Source organism: Saccopteryx bilineata, chromosome 9, assembly GCF_036850765.1.
Source record: "Saccopteryx bilineata isolate mSacBil1 chromosome 9, mSacBil1_pri_phased_curated, whole genome shotgun sequence".
Classification (NCBI taxonomy): Eukaryota; Metazoa; Chordata; class Mammalia; order Chiroptera; family Emballonuridae; genus Saccopteryx; species Saccopteryx bilineata.
Genome location: NC_089498.1, coordinates 93,380,512 through 93,401,942, shown reverse-complemented (window position 1 = coordinate 93,401,942; position 21,431 = coordinate 93,380,512). Strand labels below are relative to the sequence as shown.

Genomic DNA, 21,431 nt, shown 5'->3' with positions numbered 1-21,431 from the left:
GTATGGTCTGTCTGCAGGCCTGCCACCCCCTCTGCTGTTGCTGCCTAGGGTGTTTGGGTATGGGCGTTGCTGGTGCCTGCCCACTGGGGTGTTGCTGTGGTTTCTGCCTCTTCTTCATGGAAGTGGCTGTGATCACGTGCTCGTGTGTACAAGCCTTGGTGGCCTTGGCCTTTGCCCCGCCCCCATGGGTGGCATTATGCTCGGCCCTGAGGGCAGTGGTGAGCATCTTTGCTCAGCTGTGAGTCTCCGCCTATTTCCAGGCTTTTGCCCCGCCCCTGCAGGAGGATCCCACTCATGGATTGGCTGCAAGCCTTGGCTCCACAGCCCAGGCGGGACTGCGTGCCCACGCTCAGTAGCTGGACTCCGCCTGTTCTGGACTTTTGGCTCCACCTCTGCTGGAGGAGCCGGCTCCCAAGTGAGGCCACAAGCCTCGGTTCTGCAGGCGGGGCAAGGCTGCACTCTTGCGCCCTTTCTGAAGGGCAGGTCCCCACCCCTTTTGGGGTTTCCGCCCTTCCCCCCATAGGCTGGATTGCAGGCGGCCTGCAGCTGGGCTTGACTGCTTCTGCATGCATCCTCCTCCCCAGCCAGGCAAAACTGAGCTCACACTTGGGCCCAGTGGTGGCCAGCCGGCTTCTGCCCCTTGCAGACAGAACTGTGCCTCCACGTCCCGCTGCCGCCCGTGAGCCCTCAGCCATGTGGATGCGGATACTGCAGCTCAGACCCTAAGACTCCCTACTGTAGTCCCGAAAGTTCCCTCCTAAGCGACTCTGCTCCGAGTGCCGCGGGAGAGCTGTTTGGCTGGTGTCCTGCTTCTCTTTGCTGGTATTGCTGTTTCCAGGGGAAACATTCACTTCAGATTTGGGGAGTGACTCTTCCCAGGGGTTAGGGTGGCTGTCTCCCAAAATATTTCTCCCTGTGCCTCCTAGATTACACTCTCTTCCTGCTACTCTGGTACTCTCCTCTCTCCCCATCCCCCGGAGTCCCAGGTGAGTGGTTGTGAGAGAGATGTTCTGCGCGGTCCTTTTTTTTTTTTTTTCTCATTTTTCTGAAGCTGGAAACAGGGAGAGACAGTCAGACAGACTCCCGCATGCGCCCGATCGGGATCCACCCAGCACGCCCACCAGGGGCGACACTCTGCCCACCAGGGGGTGATGCTCTGCCCCTCCGGGGCGTCACTCTGCCACCACCAGAGCCACTCTAGTGCCTTGGGCAGAGGCCAAGGAGCCATCCCCAGCACCCGGGCCATCTTTGCTCCAGTGGAGCCTTGGCTGCGGGAGGGGAAGAGAGAGAGAGGAAGGAGGGGGTGGTGGTGGAGAAGCAAATGGGCGCTTCTCCTATGTGCCCTGGCCGGGAATCGAACCCAGGTCCTCCGCATGCCAAGCCGACACTCTACCGCTGAGCCAACTGGCCAGGGCCATGTGCGGTCCTTTTAAGAAGAATCCTGGGTCTGAGAAATCAGTCTCTTTCTCACAAACAGTATCCTGACTTGTTTTCAGCTAAATACTGTCCATACACCTCTTCTGGGCTCTGGGACTGCAGGCTGGGGCTTTGTTCCTGGGGCTCAGGACCCTCCCCTCTCTGCTAAACTCACTTCCCGCCACACGAGTCTCTCCCGACTGCCTTTCACTCCGGGGAGCTGGGCAGCCCTCTCCATGTTTCCACTTTTCCTACCAGTCTCGGTGTGGCTTCTTCAGTCTTCCTTGTTTGAAGAGTCCTCTTAGTTTAGTCCCAGGTTGGTTTTTCCAGATGATGGTTCTTAAAAGTAGTTTCTAATCTACTTTGGTTCTGGGAGGTGGAAGTTGGTACGTCCGCCTACTCCAGCGCCATCTTGTCTTTCTCTGTCATCTGTTTTGATGCTAAATTTTCTCAGATTTAGTCAGTGAGTGCCCCTTCAAGTGGGCTATTGAGTCTCTTTGAATGTGCCATCATTTATTTTTTGGGGGGTATTTTTCTGAAGTGATAAGCAGGGAGACAGGGAGACAGACTCCCGCATGTGCCCGACCGGGATCCACCCGGCATGCCCACTAGGGGGCGATGCTCTGCCCATCTGGGGCATTGCTCCATTGCACCCGAAGCCATTCTGGCACCTGAGGCAGAGGCCATGGAGCCATCCTCAGTGCCTGGGCCAGCTTTGCTCCAATGGAGCCTTGGCTGCAGGAGGGGAAGAGAGAGATAGAGAAAAAGGAGAGGGGGGAGGGTGGAGAGGCAGAAGGGCGCCTCTCCTGTGTGCCCTGGCCGGGAATTGAACCCAGGACTTCCACACTCCAGGAAGTTCTGAACCCACACACGTCCACACTTCCAGCTCTACCACTGAGCCTACTGGCCAGGGCCTATGCCATCATTTTTAAACGCACTTCCTTCTTTTTTTGCACAGTAGATGTTTTATGCTCATCCTGTATATTCCCTGCTCCAACTCTGTAATCAGCCAATTTCTTCAAGTTGTCTTGGATTTAGTTAGTATTTAGAAATCAAGATTTGAATGCTTGGTGTGCTTATTTCTACTAAGAGTGTCATTGCTTCTATACCCCCCTCATCAGACAGAAATAGGACATACATGTATAATATACATGCATGCCAGCATACACACAAACACACCCAACTGAATTTCTCATTTCCACTCAACATCAGAAAATGCATTCTCTTTTTTTCACATTTGGAACTCACTTCCCCTACAGTGAAAACTGTGGCTTCTGTTGTTCTCTATTTTTTCATTTGCTGAACCTTAGAATATATTCAAGTTGATTTCAAACCAAGCCATGTTACTGCAAAAAGCTAACCTGTTAGGAGTTCACTATTTTTTATAGTTTGGTCCCTTCTTTACTCTTCCCTCTCTTCCTCTATCCCTCTCTACCTCTCTTCATTCCTTCCTTCCTCCCTCCCTCCCTTCTTCCTTCCTAGATAAAATTTACACATACCAAATAACACAATGTTAAGTGTATAATATATTGACTTTTGGCAAAGAGACATACCCTTGTAATCCCACACCTAGCAAAACAGACAACCCAGAAAATTTCCTTGGGCCCTTTTCTGGTCAATCTCCAGACCAGTCCTCTAGAAATAACCAAAAAAAATTCTTTTCCATTATAAATTAGTTTTATCTTTTAAGAATTTCATGTAAATAATTTATATAGAGTGTACTTTTCTGTGACTCACTTCTTTATTTTTTTATTTTTATTTTATTTTTTTGTGAGAGAGGCAGAGACAGAGAGAGGGACAGATAGAGACAGACAGATGGGAAGGGAGAGAGATGAGAAGCATCAACTCATAGTTGCGGCATTTGAGTTGTTCATTAATTGCTTTGTCATACATGCCTTGACCAGGCGGAGGGGGTGGGGCTCCACCTGAGCCAATGTTTCCTTGCTCAAGCCCGCAGCCTTTGGGGTCAAGCCAGCAACCATGGGTCATTTCTATGATCCCACACTCATGCCAGCGACCCCACGCTCCAGCTGGTGAGCCTGTGCTCAAGTTGATGCCCTATCTATTATGCTACCACCTGGTCAGGCTTGTGCCTCAGTTCTTTTCCTCAGCATAATATATACTGCTCATCGTACTGCTCAGAAAAATTAGAGGATTTTTTTATCGCTTCTTATTCATTTTGGAATATCCCCTAATTTTTGTGAGCAGTATATATGAAAGTCGTCTGTGTTTGAGAGTATATCAGTGGTTTGTTCCTTTTTATTGCTAAGTAGTATTTGTATGATTATGCCACTTGCTAATTTCCTGTTTATGGACATTTGGATTGTTTCCACTTTTAGGCTCATGATGGACTTTTCTATATGTCAGCTTGGCTTGGCTATAGCCTCCATTTCATTCAAACACTAATCTAGGTGTTTTTGTAAAGCTATTTTATATCTTAAAGTCCATATCAATTGACTTTAAATAATGGAGATTATTTTAGGTAACTGGTGGATTGATTCAGTCAGCAGAAAGGCCTTAAGAGCAGCACTGAAACTTCCCTGAAAAAGAAATTCCTTCTGTGAACAGCAGCCTCAGCCTGTGCCTGAGAGTTCTAGCCTATCCTTAGCATTTGCCTAGTTAGCCTCAACAATTGTGTAAGCCAGTCCCTTACAATAAATCTTTTCATGTGTATTTCCTACTGGTTCTGTTTCTCTGACTGAACCCTGACCAATTTGAGGTTATTACTAATAAAGCTGCTGTGAACGTTCTTGTTTGTAGTTTTCATGGATAGGCATTTTGAGTTTCTGTTGGGTAAATACCTATGAGTGAAATTTCTAGGTTAAAAGGATGCATGTTTGATTTTATAAGGAATTGCCAAACCGTTTTCCAAAATTGTTGTCCATTTTGTGTCCTACCAGCAATATAGAAGTTTACTTGTTCTACATTTTGTCATCATTCAACATTGTCATTGTTTTTTATTTTAACCATTCTATTGGGTATGTAGTGGTATCATGCCATTATAATTTACATTTCTCTGATGACTAGTGATATTGAACAGTATTTCATGTGGACATTAGCCAATTCTTTATCTTTCTCTGTGAAGTTAATATTCAAATCTTTTTCCATTTTCAGAATTGGGTTTTTATTCACTTATAGGAGTTCTTCAAAAATTCTGAACACAAGTCTTTGTCAGATATTTTTGTTACGAACATTTTTCCTTCAGTCTTGCCTAAGCATTTTCCTAAAGGTATTTTAATATTAATCTAATTTAGTTTTTTAAAATTATTGAGGTTGCTATTTTCTTTATTCTGTCTAAGAAATCTTTACCAATCACAATGTCATAAAGCCATTCTCCTATGTTTTCTTTTAGAGGTCTTATAATTTTAGTTTCTATGTTTATGTTTGTTATCTATCTCAAAATAATTTTTATTCATAATGTGAGATGGCAGTTCAAGTTTATGTTTTCTTTTGTCTACATGAATATCTACTTGTTCTAGCAACATTTGCTGGAAGCACTATTGTTTTCCCAATAGATTGTTTTAGCACCGTTTGGTGAAAAGTCAATTTACTGTACAAGTATGGATATACTGTTTCATTGATCTATTGGTCTTTCCTTAAGTGATGACCAAGTACAGTTGATCCTGAACAACACGGACTTGAACTGCATAAGTCCACTGCTGTACAAATTTTTTTCAGTTAATACCTGTAACTCCCAACCTCTCCTTGGTTGGGAGTCTGAGCATGCAGAGGGACGACTATATTCATTGATCTATGCCATTTTATATAGGGAACTTGAGCATCTGTGGATTTTGTTATTTGTAGGGGTGGGAAGGTGTGGTGGTCTCGGAACCAGTACCCTACATATACTAGGAGACAGCTTAAGTTTTGGAGAGTCAAAAGTTAAACACAGATTTTTAGCTGTTCAAGTTTCAGTGCCCTAACCCTTGCATTGTCAAGGATTAACTGAAAATGTTGAATCCTCCAATTTTTTTTTCCAAAAATGTCTTGACTGTTCTAGGTTATTACACCTTCAAATAAATTTTAGAATCACTTTCTCAGTTATTATTAAGATAAGTCTGCTAGGATAATCAACAAAACTTAGGGAAATAGAAAATATAAAACCCCTAAGCATAGGTAATTTTATCTTTGTTTATTTATGGTACATCTTTTTTTTTTTTACTTGTTGGTGTCTTCTATACCATTTGTTATATTTACTAAGTATTTTATGTTTTTTGATACTATTATTAATGAGTTTTTAAGTTTTATTTTCCCATTATTTGCTACTAGTATAGAGATACATCCTTTGATCTTACTACATTTACTTATGAGCTTTTCTCTTTTTCTCTCTTCCTCCCTCTTCCCTCTATTCTCCAAATCTTTTCTTAGTGATTTCTTAGGATTTGCCACATAAACAATCATGACATCTGCAAATAGCAACAGTCTTACTTACTTTTTTGCACTCTTTGTGACTTTTTTTTTCTTGCCTTATTGCAGTGGTTAGCAACCTCGTTGCAATGTTGAATAGAAGTGATGAGAGTGGTGATCCTTGCCTTGATTTGTTATAAAGGAGATATGCCCCAAATAGATCCACTTGTGTGAAGCCGACATCACTAAACTGAGACTTAATACCTAAATTAGTCACAGTTTTTACCTCCCCCAGAAGTGGCCTTAAGCAGTTCAATTTGGAATTACCATGTCACTACCAGTGAGATGATCTGCCTGATAGACCCCTGCCTTTTCATGAAGAAGTGACGTTGCGTGAAACAACCTGCTGTTTGCTCTTATAATTTTCTTGTTCTGTTCTGTCCTTCCTATAAAAGTCTCATTTTGTATAGCTCTGTGGAGCACCTTTTTGTCTGCTAGATGGGTTTGAATCATGAATCACTGAATAAAGCCAATAAGAAACGTAACATTTACACATTTGAATTTTGTTTTTTAACAGATTTTAGGTGGAATATTTTCACCATTGAGTATGAAGCTAGTTGTAAGGATTTCTGTAATGACTCAGTCAGATTGAGGATGTTCCTTTTTCAGTTTTGTTGAGTTTTAATAATGAATAGGTATTGAATTTGATCTTTTCTGCAATGTTTGATATGATTATGTGGGGTTCTTTAATCTGTTAATATGATGGATTTCATGAATTGATTTTTCAGGTGTTAAAATTTTTTATCATTATGAAATGTTCTGCTTTATCTTTTATAATACTCTGACTTGAAGTCAGTTTTATGTGATATTACAGGGGTTCCTTGAGTTACGACAGTCTTGACATATGATGTTTGGAGTTTACAATGCTCACTCCCATAAAACCTTTAAAAACTTGAGATGTGAGTGTTTCAGCTTACACCATTAGCATTGTATTTACTAACTACATGGGCAAACTAGTTTGGTTGCCTGTAGCAGAAGAATATACAGTAGTGTGGCATATGAGTATGAGTGAGGGAGTTGGCGTCTCCCAGTATGCTTACCTATACCATTTTGGACTGTTAAAAGCGCAGGTGGTCTGTTTGTATTGTGACGACTTTTTGGCCCTTATCATGGCTCCTGTATTTACGTCCTTTTCCTTCTTCTGTGGCTTAGTTGTGTTTTTATGTTCTAGATCAGGGGTACTCAACCTTTTTATACCTACCACCCACTTTTATATCTCTGTTAGTAGTAAAATTTTCTAACCGCCCACCGGTTCCACAGTAATGGTGATTTATAAGGTAGGAAAGTAAGTAACTTTACTTTATAAAATTTATAAAGCAGAGTTACAGCAAGTTAAAACATATAATAATAATTACTTACCAAGTACTTTGTGTCGGATTTTCACAAGTTTGGCAGAATAAATCTTTTTTTTTTAAGATTTTATTTATTCACTTTGGAGAGGAGAGGAGAAAGAGAGAGAGAGAGAGAGAGAGAGAGAGAGAGAGAGAGAGAGAAGGAGGGGGAAGCAGAAAGCATCAATTCCCATATGTGCCTTGACCAGGAAACCCAGGATTTCAAACTGGCAATCTCATCATTCCTCCAGGTCGACACCCCATCCACTGCAGAAGTCAGACTTATTATTTTCTTCTGGTCTCTATTTCTTATGCACACACAGACAGTTGATGCCCATGCGCTGCTCTTACTCAGTGGAAAAAAAATAGTATGTGTGATCGAGAGACGAAAACTTCTCACACTCTCAAGAACTTTTATAAAATCTCTCTGACATAGAATGAGCGTTTCTGATTGGTTCGCAGGGATCTGGACCCGGAGCTCATGCTGTGGTTCATCATCTGCTCTCTTAGGTCATGGATTTTGGCCTCAAATCGAGCGTAATCACAGCTCCTTAGCCAGTTCCCAGTGGCTTGCAGCATAGCAGGCAGCTGCTCCCCAAATTCAGCCCCCCTCTCCTACTCCAGGCTGAGTGGTAAAGTGTCTCCAGAGTAAATCTTTATAAAACAACTTACTATAGTTAAATCTTTATCTTTTTATTTATATTTATACTTTGGTTTCTCCGCTACCACCCACCATGAAAGCTGGAACACCCTCTAGTGAGGGATAGGGACCAGGTTGACTACCACTGTTCTAGATTATAATTTTACAACTGGGTTAGGATAGGTAAGTGACTTAAGTTAGGGTATGTTTTGACTTACACCAAAATTCGTGTTATGTCACTGTCGTAGGAATGGACCCAAGGAGCCCCTATACTATAACTATGCCCACTTTCTTATGATTAGTGTTTTCATGTTTATTTTTCTTTCCTTACCCTCTTTTTAATAAACAACTCATACTATGGGTCCTATAGATTTTCCCATACTCTGAATTTTGCTGATTATATCTTCATGCTGGTATTTAATATGTTCTTCTATTTTCTGTCTACAAATTGATAGTTATATGTAGAGGCCTTTTGTAATCTTGATTATTACATTTATTATTTTTGTGTATAAAAGCTTCTAAATTGTTTAAGTAAACATGTAAGAAATTAATCCAACCCCCAAAATGAAATTAATTTGGTTTTGGATAACTGACAGTTCATAATTAGAGTGTCATGGTTTGATTTTGTGTTCTTTATGTTTCTATTAAATAGGTTCTCCGTTCTTATAAACATGTATTTTATCGAACATTGCATATTCTAGGAGTCATTTTTACCCTGAATACTAACTCTCTGTCATATCACCGTTAGACCTTTATTACATGAGTAGTCGTTTGTTAACAGATAGTCATTCAGCTGCGTGAAAGAATCAGTCTGCTTACATTTTATTTACTGGGAAAACTAGGGCAGTTGTATCAAAGTCATTAATCTTAGTCATCAGTGTTGTCTTGTTCCTTCCTGTGTTTTTTTATATGCCGAGGCATTATGCTTCTCAGTGTTCACAGTTTTTCATTTTTACTGTTATTTTCTTTTAATTTTTGAAATCAAGTGATTATTGAGTTGGCCATAGGAATTGGAATGAGTATATTTAGTTAAATAGTAGAATTGTTTGACACCTATCCCTTCAGATGTGTTCAGGTCGGATGAATTAGGAATCTGTGTTATGTGGCAAGCTTGGTGCATGTCTCATCATATTCATATTAATTATACTTTGTTTCCCTCTTTTTCTTTTCATGCCACAATATTCTAGTCTTACAAAGCTTTTCTCAAAGTACCTTGCCTGTTGATAGACAAGTTCTAGATTTAATTTTAATGATACTTGTCTTAGCTGGAGGTGTCTTTATGTAAAATTTATTTTTTCAACAATACAAACTAAAATATCATCATTTACTGACATTGAAAACAGTGGACTTCCTTTCTTTGAATGTATGTACCCTGATTTATTGATGTCACCCCATTAAAATAAATATTTATAAAAAAAAAGAAAGAAAACAGTGGACTTCTTTAAAACACAGTCTGTATGTACTCTTCATAAAAGAAGGAAATGAATTTGAAAGCATATATTTTTTATGTTGATTGAGACATTCAGTCACTTTATGATAAACATTGTAGTAGCTTTTGGAGGCATCATTTTTATTTGTGTGTTTGTGGGAAATAATCATTAAGATCAATAGTTTTTTTTATTGTTTTTCCTTTTTAGAAGGTACAGCTTTTAAGAAAGTATTTCTGAAAAATAATATTGTCAGATCTTTTTTTTCAGGTAGTGAACAGTACAGTGAGTACACAGGCTATGCTGAAACATATCGTTGGGCCCGGAGCCATGAAGATAGGAATGAAAGGTGAATTTATTTTTGACTTCTGTACTGTGTGTTGAAAAGTTAAGAAATGTGGCCTTGTATTCTCTCTGCCATTTAATTCTATTTCAGAAATTTAGCTTTCTTTTAAAATTCAGTGTCAAAGGTTTGTTAGTAGTTAAACAGTGCTACCATTTTCATATACCAAAGGGAAGAGAAATAAAACCCAAAAGTCTAAATCAAGAACAAGAAGGGCAGAGCTCTGTACAGTTTTTGCACCTTAGCTGCCAATTGTAAGCAGTCAGTGGAGGTTAACTTAACTTCCAAGGCCAGACTTATTTATAATAGGTTATAGTTATATCTTAAAGCCCTTAAACAGATTAATTAGTTGTCTTTAACTTTTCTGGAAGATCAGGTAGGTAGGAGAAACCTATGTTCAGAGAATTTGCCCTAATGCCATGGAAGAATTGAAAGCAGAAATTACAGTGAAATTTACTACTGCTGTCTCCTGTTTTTTTATTGAAATATATTTTTACGTGTTCTTCCTTTCCTGCTAAATTGGTTTAATAGAGGTGAATTTTTACAGAAATGGACCCTGAAAGCTCGTGTGTGTGTTCCAATGAAAAAAAAGCCATCATAAGCTTAAATGTGCCAATCAAAAGACATAACATAGCTGAATGGGTAAGAAAACAAGATATATATATATGTACACACACAAGAGACCCACCTCAGAATGAGAGATACCCGAAGACTAAAAGTAAAGGAATGGAAAAGGATGTTTCATGCAAATTGAAAGGAAAAAGAAGCTGGGGTAGCAATACTTCTATCTGACAAAGTAGACTTTAATACAAAGACTATATGATAAGAGACAGAGCAGGACATTATACAATGATAAAGGGAGCAATCCAACAAGAAGACCCTTATAACATTTATGCACCCAACATAGGAGCACCTAAATATGTAAAGCAAATCTTGGTGGACATAAGGGAGAGATTGACAGGAATTCAGTCATGATAGGGGATATACTCCCTTGACATCAATGGATAGATCTTCCAGACAGAAAATTAGCAAGGAAATTTTATGAATTTGACTCCAAAGGCAAGAGAAGTGAAGGCAAAAATTAATGAATGGGACTACATCAGACTAAGAAGTTTTTGCTCAGCAAGAGAAACTGATAACAAAATAAACAGACAGCCAACTAAATAGGAAATGATATTTTCAAACAACAGCTCAGATAGGGCCTAATATCCAAAATATACAAAGAACTCATAAAACTCAACAACAAACAAACAAACAATCCAATAAAAAAATGGGAAGAGGACATGAACAGACACTTCTCCCAGGAAGAAATACAAGTGGCCAACAGATATATGAAAAGATGCTCATCTTCTTTAGTTATTAGAGAAATGCAAATCAAAACTGCAATGAGATACCACCTCACACCTGTTAGATTAGCTATTATTAACAAGACAGGTAATAGCAAATGTTGGAGAGGCTGTGGAGAAAAAGGAACCCTCATACACTGTTGGTGGGAATGTAAAGTAGTACAACCATTATGGAAGAAAGTATGGTGATTCCTCAAAAAAACTGAAAATAGAACTACCTTATGACCCAGCAATCCCTCTACTGGGTATATACCCCCAAAACTCAGAAACATGGATAAGTAAAGACACATGCAGCCCCATGTTCATTGCAGCATTGTTCACAGTGGCCAGGACATGGAAACAACCAAAAAGCCCATCAATAGATGACTGGATAAAGAAGATGTGGCACGTATACACTATGGAATACTACTCAGCCATAAGAAATTATGACATCGGATCATTTACAGCAAAATGGTGGGATCTTGATAACATGATACGAAGTGAAATAAGTAAATCAGAAAAAAACAGGAATTGCATTATTCCATACATAGGTGGGACATAAAAGTGAGACTAAGAGACATTGATAAGAGTGTGGTGGTTACAGGGGGAGGGGGGAAAAGGAGAGGGAAAGGGGGAGGGGGAGGGGCACAAAGAAAACTAGATAGAAGGTGACAGAAGACAATCTGACTTTGGGTGATGGGTATGCAACATAATTGAACGACAAGATAACCTGGACATGTTATCTTTGAATATATGTATCCTGATTTATTGATGTCGCCCCATTAAAGAAATAAAATTATTAAAAAAAAAAAAAGAAAATTAGCAAGGAAATGGTAGCTTTAAATGACACACTGGAACAGATGGATTTAATTGATATCTTCAGAGCATTTCACCCACAGCAGCAGAATATCATTCTTTTCAAGTGCTCATGCAACATTTTATAGGATGGACCACATACTAGGGCATAAAGCATATCTCAATAAATTTTAAAAGATTGAAATCATATCAAACATCTTCTCTGACCATAATGGTATGAAACTAGAATTTAATCACGAGAAAAACTGAAAAACACACTACAAAGAAAGAAAATTATAGGCCATTTTCCCTAAGGAAAATAGATGCTAAAATCCTCAACAAAATATTACCAAACTAGATCCAGGAATCCGTGAAAAATATCATACATCATTTAAAAGTGGGATTTATTCCAGGGATGAAAGGGTGGTATGATATTCACAAGTCAAGAAATGTAATACACCACATAAACAAAATGAGAGATAAAAACCAGCCTGACCTGTGGTGGCGCAGTGGATAAAGCATCGACCTGGAAATGTTGAGGTCGCTGGTTCAAAACCCTAGGCTTGCCTGGTCAAGGCACATATGGGAGTTGATGCTTCCAGCTCCTCCCCCCTTCTCTCTCTCTGTCTCTCTCTCCTCTCTAAAAATGAATAAATAAAATTTAAAAACCACATGATTATATCAATAGATGCAGAAAAAGCATTTGATAAAATGCAGCACCCATTTATGATAAAAGCTCTCAGCAAAGTGGGAATACAGGGACTATATCTCAACATAATAAACACCATAAATGACAAACCCACAGCCAGCATCATACTCAATGTGCAAAAAGTACAAGCAATTCCCTTAAGATCAGGAACAAGACAGGGATGTTTGCTTTTACCGCTCTTAGTCAACATAGTACTGGAAGTCCTAGCCACAGCAATCAGCCAAGAAGAAATAAAAAACATCCAAAGTGGAAAGAAGTGAAACTGTCATTTGCAGATGGCATGATACTGTATTTAGAGAATCTTAAAGATTCCACCAGAAAAACTACTAGAACTGATAAATACATTTCGTAAAGTAGCAGAATACAAAATAAAGATCAAGAAATCAGTTGAATTTTTATACACTAATAATGAACTATCAGAAATGGAAACTAAGGAAGCAATACCATTCACAATTGCTTTAAAAATACATGTAAGAATAAGATATAAAAGATTTTTTCTGTGAAGTTTATAAGACGCTGCAGAAGGAAACTGAAGATGTTGCAAATAAGCGGAAGCATATACCATGTTCACAAATAGGAATAATTAACATCATTAAAATGTTCATATTACCCAAAACAATCTTTTGATTCAACAAATTTTCTATCAAGATACTAATGGCATATTTCACAGGACTAAAACCAATATTGCAAAAAACATTATTATTAGTAGTAGTATTATTGAGAGGCAGGAAGGCAGAGACAGACTCGTGCATGCACCCCTACCAGAATCTACCTGGCAAGCCCCCTATGGGGCGATGCTCTGCCCATCTGGGGCCGCTGCTCCGTTGTTTGGCAGCCGTTCCATTTTTAGCACCTGAGGTGAGGCCATGGAGCCATCCTAGCACCCAGGGCCAACTTGCTCAAACCATTCGAGCCATGGCTGCAGGAGAAGAAGAGAGAGAGAGGAGATGGGGGGATGTAGGGGTGGAGAAGGAGTTGGTCTCTTCTCCTGTGTGCCCTGACTGAGAATAGAACCTGGGACTTCCACATGCTGGGCCAGTGCTCTACCTCTGAGCCAACTGGCCAGGGCCAATATTGCAAAAATTTGTGTGGAACCACAAAAGACCCTGAATAGGCACAGCAGTCTTGAGAAAGAAGAACAAAGTTGGAGAAATCATACAACCTGATATCAAACTATACTGCAAGGCTTTAATTATCAAAATAGCATGGTACTGGTATAAAAACACACATATAGATGGAACTGCCTTATGATCCAGTGATTTCACTTCCTTGAATTTATCTGAAAACATTAATTCAAAAGAATATATGTATCTATATTCACTGTAGCATTATTTACAATAGCTAAGATTTGGGAGCAACCCAAATGTCTATCTGTAGATGAGTGTATAAAAAAGCTGTGGTACAGTGGAATACTACTCAGCCATAAAAAGAAGGGAATCTTACCCTTTGTGACAGGATTGGAGAGCATTAGGCTAAATGAAATAAGCCAGTCAGAAAAACACAAGTACCATATGATTTGGCTGATATGTGAAATCTAAGGAACAAAATAAGTTAACAAACACAATAGAAACAGACTCATAGATAGAGAACAGACTGACAGCTTTCAGAGGGGAGGGGGCTTGTGGAAATGGGTGAAAAAGATGAAGGGGATTAAACAAAACAAATAGAAAAAAGCTATTGTGGCAGAAAGAATCAGCTATTGTCCATGTAGCCATACATACTTACTCTTTGTAGTATCTCAGTCCAGCCCCTGGTCTCTTTCCTTTTGTTTTGGTTAAAATATGTGTTTGCAGAAATTACCTATGTGGGTGTTTAATTCATGATAATTATTTACAGACTAACATGAAGGTTTTTATTGCTTTTCTTCAGTGTGGAAAGTTGCTTAGCATATCTGTATATTCAAGTTACAAGAGATGAAATATTTGAAATTTTACACTTCTAAAATCATCATTTCACCCAGTCCTTTTTATTTCTACCGGCAATGTGTTATTTTGTTTGGTTTGTGTTATTGTCTGCAATATGTTATTGTCAACTTTGTTGTCTTTATCTTTTTAAAAATAATTTCACAGTCAACAATTGAGCACTGTAGGCAGATTGTTGTACTGAATCATTACACATTTTCTGTACCACTTGACTTCTTGGGATTAGTTCTTGGATGATATATGGTGATGTTACCTACCCAGTGACATAGAGCAGGTCTTTCAAAACAAAGAAGGAATGAGCTCTTGTCGAAATACAAATGCTATGTCTTTAGCATTAGAGGAAAACAAACCTAAGTTCCTTTTGTTTGCCCCCCAAACCCTTTGACCTGTGAGACTCACTGTAAGTGAAATGCCCGTTTACAGTATGTCATTATCTGTTGTCTCTCTGTAATTCTCATTTTGCTGATGAAAGCCTGGCAGTCCATAATGTGTATGCCTTGAGATCTAAAATAAAGTGGTGCTTTCTGCTTGGCCTGTGGTTGCACAGTGGTAGGGTGTCGACCTGGAACACTGAGGCCACCAGTTCGAAACCCTGGGCTTGCCCAGTCAAGGCACATATGAGAGGCAACTACTACTACAAGTTGATGCTTCCCTCTCCTCCTCACTTTCTCTCTCTACAAAATAATAATAATATTTTCTGCCTCTGTTTTTCTGAGAGGTCTCAAAAAAGTTGTGAGTTTGTTTTTATGACTGAGCCCTGCCAGAGTCTCAGGAGTCTGTGAGGGTCTTCCTTTGCGAGTGCCTTTCCAGACTCACATCTCTTCTCTGTCCTGCCCTAGGGATGCCTGGCAGCGGCGCAGCACTGAGATTGTCGCCATTGATGCCCTTCACTTTCGACGCTACCTCGACCAGTTTGTGCCTGAGAAAATCAGACGTGAGCTTAACAAGGCCAGTAACCTCATTCCTTAGTTCACCTGGCAGCTGTCATCTGCTGTCATCTTATTCATGCTGAAATTCATGCTTTCTGGTCATTCATGCAATGTCAGTGTCTGCCCACAGCATTCCTGATTTAATGACTCTGTCAGCTAGTGTAAGATGTACTTTCTATTTTGTAATTGTTTGATTACTGATGCCAGATAGATTGTTGCTGGGCATTAAGCCCCACATGTTCATTTACCTTGTCAAGTACTCTGAGCTGCTTTGGAACATTATTATTGTCAAACTCTGTAGAAATGAATGAGCCCTGAGAATTTTTTAGACCTACCCAATGATGTTTTTCTCTACACTATATATTGTTGGGATTAAAACAGATAAACCATAAAAATCAAGTTAAAATTGTTCTGCTGTAAGTAAGAGTTGTGTTAATTGTTTGTTTTTATTAAGTGAGAGGCAGGGAGACAGAGAAACAGACTCCCACATGTGCCCCAACCAGATCCACCTGGCAAGGCTTATACCAGGGTCATGCTTTGCTCATCTGGGGCCTGCTGCTTGGCAACCAAGCTATTTTAGCACCTGAGGCGAGGTCATGAGGCCATCCTTGGTGCCCAGGGCCAACTTTTGTTCAAATTGTTTGAGCCATGGCTGCTGCACAGGGGGAGAGAGAGAGAGAGAAAGAGAGATATGGAGGTTGGGAGGGAGAGAAGGAGAAGGGGGGGTGGAGAAGCAGATGGTCACTTCTCCTATGTGCCCTGATCCAGAATCAAACCTGGGACTTCCACACACCAGGCTGATGCTCTACTTCTGAGCCAACTGGCCAGGGCCCTAATTGTTTTTGGTTTTTTTTTGTATTTTTCTGAAGCTGGAAACAGGGAGAGACAGTCAGACAGACTCCTGCATGCGCCCAACTGGGATCCACCCGGCATGCCCACCAGGGGCAACGCTCTGCCCACCAGGGGGCGATGCTCTGCCCCTCCAGGGCGTCGCTCTGCCGCGACCAGATCCACTCTAGCACCTGGGGCAGAGGCCAAGGAGCCATCCCCAGCGCCCGGGCCATCTTTGCTCCAATGGAGCCTCGGCTGCGGGAGGGGAAGAGAGAGACAGAGAGGAAGGAGGGGGGAGGGGTGGAGAAGCAAATGGGCGCTTCTCCTATGTGCCCTGGCCAGGAATCGAACCCGGGTCCCCCGCACGCCAGGCCGATGCTCTACCGCTGAGCCAACCAGCCAGGGCCCCTAATTATTTATTGATTTGGTGATTTGACCTTTGTAGTAGAATCTATGATTTTCTGTGATGCTTAGCGCTGTCTACTATAATCATTTTCTTTTTCTAAATGTATTACAGAAATATAAAAACAAGGCATTCCTGTTAGTTCACATTTTTACCACTGTGAACCATAATAAATAAACTATCATATAGTAGATTGCTGATACTACTCTTTAGATTTAGGGTCTCACCAAAACAGTTGGGTTTTTCTTTAGTTCTTCAAGTTACTGTCACAGCCAACCACACTGATCCAATTCTAAAAGCCATTGTTTGACTTCTGTGAGTGGGATTTAATTGAGGTTAAGATACTGTGGGTTGTGGTTTTGCATGCTTATAGATGTATCAGTCCCTACACAGACTTTTAAAAAAACTTTAAAGATTTTTGAGAGAGAGAGAGAGAGCAAAATCAACTTGTTGTTCCACTTATTTATGCACTCATTGATTGATTCTTGTATGTGCCCTGACCGGGGATGGAACCCATAACCTTTGTGTATCAGGACAATGCTCTAACCCAGTGGTCAGCAAACCGCAGCTCACGAGCCACATTTGGCTCTTTGTCCCCTTGAGTGTGGCTCTCCTACAAAATACCAGGTACGGGTGCACAGGTATGCACGGGAGTGTTGGTCTGGTCCTAATTAAGTTAATAACAATGTACCGACCTATATAGTTTAAGTTTAAAAAATTTGCATCTCAGAAGAAATTTCAGTCATTTTACTGTTGATATTTGGCTTTGTTGACTAATGAGTTTGCTGACCACTGCTCTAACCAACTGAGCTACCCAGCCAGGGCCTCCTACACAGACCTTTTTTATTTTTAGACTTTATTTATTCATTTTAGAGGAGAGAGACAGGTGGGGGGGAGGAGTGAGAAGCAAAGAATCACAGTAGCCACTTCTCACATGATTCTTGACAGGGTAAGCCCAGGGTTTTGAACTGGCGACCTCAAGCATTTCAGGTTGACACCTTCTCCACTGCGCCACCACAGATCAGGACTATACAGACTTTTGATAATGACAGCAGCAAGGGGATTGGGAGTGCCTTTGGGCTGGCATGTCTGTTATTCAGTGTATCGTCTTCACATCCTCCTGGGTCTCACCATGGGAGTGGTCTCTCTCTGTGATGTTCTGCTTATCCTGGCTAAACTTGCCTTTCATAATATCAGTAAATAAACAACCAAGTAATCTTAAAAGACTCTTACTACACTAACAATTTAGGAGATATTTTGAATGTAATAGTTGCATTTATTATCTTACATTCTAATATGCTTGAGAATCTTATTATTAGATGTTTTCTCACATGAACTAACATTGAGAAAGCACTTTAGTTCAGGGCGTGGCATATGAAAAGCCATTTGATAAATGTATGCTTTTTTATTCACTGTTGCTCTTTTAGCAAAGAATTACTATAGTTTTCTAGTTCTTTCATTGAAAAAGAAGAAAGCAGTAAATGGTTTTGTTAAATGTCATTGATAATTTAATTAGAAAACTAATCCAAATAACTTTGAGCTTTCTAAATTAAAGCATTTCACCGTTTATATGTTACACTTACCTATTAAAGTAGTTATGTTTTACTACAAGCAGCAGGGAGTTTTCTTGGAACTGACAGTACACTCGGAGAGAGCATTCAGTGTTTTACATTTCACTGTATTCTGTCAACTTAGGTTTCAGGAAGAAGTCTACATTAAATCACTTTAGAGATGACTTGCAGAATTCTACTTTTTTTTTTGCATGTCAGAGAAAAAGTAGGCATGAATAGGAAAACTTCATTTTTCTGAATGAAGCAACAACCATAAGACCGGTTTTCATCATCAAAATGCAGTGTGGATCTCTGAACTCTAGGGGCCTATCTGCCATGTTTAGCCATTGCTCACCAGATGATGATTGAAAGGGGTGGTCCCATAAAGTGCTTTTTACTTCTGGAAATAGTCTGCTCTGTCAGGCCTCACCTGTCCTATTGGATTGATAACATGACCTGCGAGTAGACTTGGTTTTTAAAAGGGAGAGCCAGTCTCCTTCTAGCTAATTGATACTGTGAAGCAGTGTTTAATCCTCTGACAGATAGGCTGGGTGACATTCTAAAGCAGAATTATCTTTGTGATTAGAAAGAGTTATGACTCCAGCTTACAAAAGTGACAAATGGCACACTCAGGGGAGAAAGAAATCCTCTATAGAAAGTTGCATTTGGCCATGGTTAGACTCACTGAGGTAAGATGAAGTAATGAATATATTTTGTGGAGGCTTCTGGGTCAGAAATTTAACAAAGTGAGGAGACTACCCCGGCAGGAAGTCACTGCCATTCACTTTATTTATTTATTTATTTATTTATTTATTTATTTATTTATACATACATACATACAGAGAGAGAGAGAGAGATAGGGACACACAGGAACAGAGAGAGATGAGAAGCATCAATCATTAGTTTTTTGTTTCGACATCTTAGTTGTTCATTGATTGCTTTCTCATATGTGCCTTGACCCCATGGGCCTTCAGCAGACTGAGTAACCCCTTACTCGAGCCAGCGACCTTGGGTCCAAGTTAGTGAGCTTTGCTCAAACCAGATAAGCCCACACTCAAGCTGGCAACCTCGGGGTCTCGAACCTGGGTCCTCCGCATCCCAGTCCAACGCTCTATCCACTATGCCACCGCCTGGTCAGGCTACATTATTTATTAATTAATTGATTTATTATTACCCATCACCAAATTTAGAAAGGGCTTGTTATTAAACCAGAGCTTGAATAACAAAACCAATTAATACTTTCTGTTGATATTTATAAGAAGTCCAACATCTAATCATTTATTATAATCTTTTCTAAGAGTATGTCTCCCTTTACTTTTCAGGAATATTAGTTAAAAATGTATCGTGTTTAGTGAGTTTTCCCTTAAGTTTCTCCATATATAGAATCAGAATAACCAGAGATACCTAATCTAAATCTTCTGTTTTATACATGAGGAAGGAAACTAAGGTCTGAATAATTCTTTCATATTATATTTCATTTTTTTTAATAATTTTATTTTTTTAATGGGGTGACATCAATAAATCAGGATACATATATTCAAAGATAACAAGTCCAGGTTATCTTGTCATTCAATTATGTTGCATACCCACCACCCAAAGTCAGATTGTCCTCTGTCGCCTTCTATCTTGTTTTCTTTGTGCCCCTCCCCACCCCATTCCCTCTCCCATTCCCCCCTCCTCCCCCCGTAACCACCACACTCTTATCAATGTCTCTTAGTTTCACTATTATGTCCCATCTACGTATGGAATAATGCAGTTCCTGTTTTTTTCTGATTTACTTATTTCGCTTCGTATCATGTTATCAGGATCCCACCATTTTGCTGTAAATGTTCCGATGTCATCATTTCTTATGGCTGAGTAGTATTCCATAGTGTATATGTGCCACATCTTCTTTATCCAGTCATCTATTGATGGGCTTTTTGGTTGTTTCCATGTCCTGGCCACTGTGAACAATGCTGCAATAAACATGGGGCTGCATGTGTCTTTACGTATCAAAGTTTCTGAGTTTTTGGGATATATACCCAGTAGACGGATTGCTGGGTCATAAGGTAGTTCTATTTTCAGTTTTTTGAGGAACCACCATACTTTCTTCCATAATGGTTGTACTACTTTACATTCCCACCAACAGTGTATGAGGGTTCTTTTTTCTCTACAGCCTCTCCAACATTTGCTATTACCTGTCTTGCTAATAATAGCTAATCGAACAGGTGTGAGGTGGTATCTCATTGCCGTTTTGATTTGCATTTCTCTAATAGCTAAAGAAGATGAGCATCTTTTCATATATCTGTTGGCCATTTGTATTTCTTCCTGGGAGAAGTGTCTATTCATATCCTCTTCCCATTTTTTTATTGGATTGTTTGTTTGTTTGTTGTTGAGTTTTATGAGTTCTTTGTATATTTTGGATATTAGGCCCTTATCTGAGCTGTTGTTTGAAAATATCATTTCCCATTTAGTTGGCTATCTGTTTATTTTGTTATCAGTTTCTCTTGCTGAGCAAAAACTTCTTAGTCTGATGTAGTCCCATTCATTAATTTTTGCCTTCACTTCTCTTGCCTGTGGAGTCAAATTCATAAAATGCTCTTTAAAACCCAGGTCCATGAGTTGAGTACCTATGTCTTCTTCTATGTACTTAATTGTTTCAGGTCTTATGTTTAGATCTTTGATCCATTTTGAGTTAATTTTTGTACAGGGGGAGAGACTGTAGTCTAGTTTCATTCTTTTGCATGTGGCTTTCCAGTTTTCCCAGCACCATTTATTGAAGAGGCTTTCTTTTCTCCATTATGTGTTGTTGGCCCCTTTATCAAAAATTATTTGACTATATATATGTGGTTTTATTTCTGGACTTTCTGTTCTGTTCCATTGATCTGAGTGTCTATTTTTCTGCCAATACCATGCTGTTTTGATTGTCGTGGCCCTATAATAGAGTTTGAAGTCAGGTATTGTAATGCCCCCAGCTTCATTCTTTTTCTTTAGGATTGCTTTGGCTATTCGAGGTTTTTTTTTTTTTGTTTTTTTGTTTTTTTTGTTTTGGTTTTAATAAATTTTTATTAATTTTAATGAGGTGACATTAATAAATCAGGGTACATATGTTAAAAGAAAACATCTCCAGGTTTTCTTGTCATTCAATTATGTTGCATACTCGTTACCCAAAGTCAAATTGTCCTCTGTCACATTCTATCTGGCTTTCTTTGTGCCCCTCCCCTTCTCCCTCTCCCTCCCTCTCCCCCCCCCCATTAACCACCACACTCTTATCCATGTCTCATAGTCTCATATTTATGTCCCACCTATGTATGGAATCATATAGTTCTTAGTTTTTTCTGATTTACTTATTTCACTCAGTATAATGTTATCAAGATCCCACCATTTTGTTGTAAATGATCTTATTTTATCATTTATGGCTGAG

At 39.7% G+C, this 21,431-nt stretch overlaps 1 protein-coding gene across 6 annotated transcripts in view; it reads left to right on the top strand.

Moving 5' to 3' along the window:
* Positions 1-21,431, top strand: part of PARG (poly(ADP-ribose) glycohydrolase) — a 169,656-nt gene that overhangs the window by 101,053 nt on the left and 47,172 nt on the right. For all 6 annotated transcript variants that reach the window (XM_066242781.1, XM_066242780.1, XM_066242779.1 and 3 more), the window contains 2 exons: positions 9,492-9,570; positions 15,155-15,263. In XM_066242781.1, coding sequence (XP_066098878.1) covers positions 9,492-9,570; positions 15,155-15,263 — 188 coding nt within the window. The remainder of the gene's footprint in view (positions 1-9,491; positions 9,571-15,154; positions 15,264-21,431) is intronic.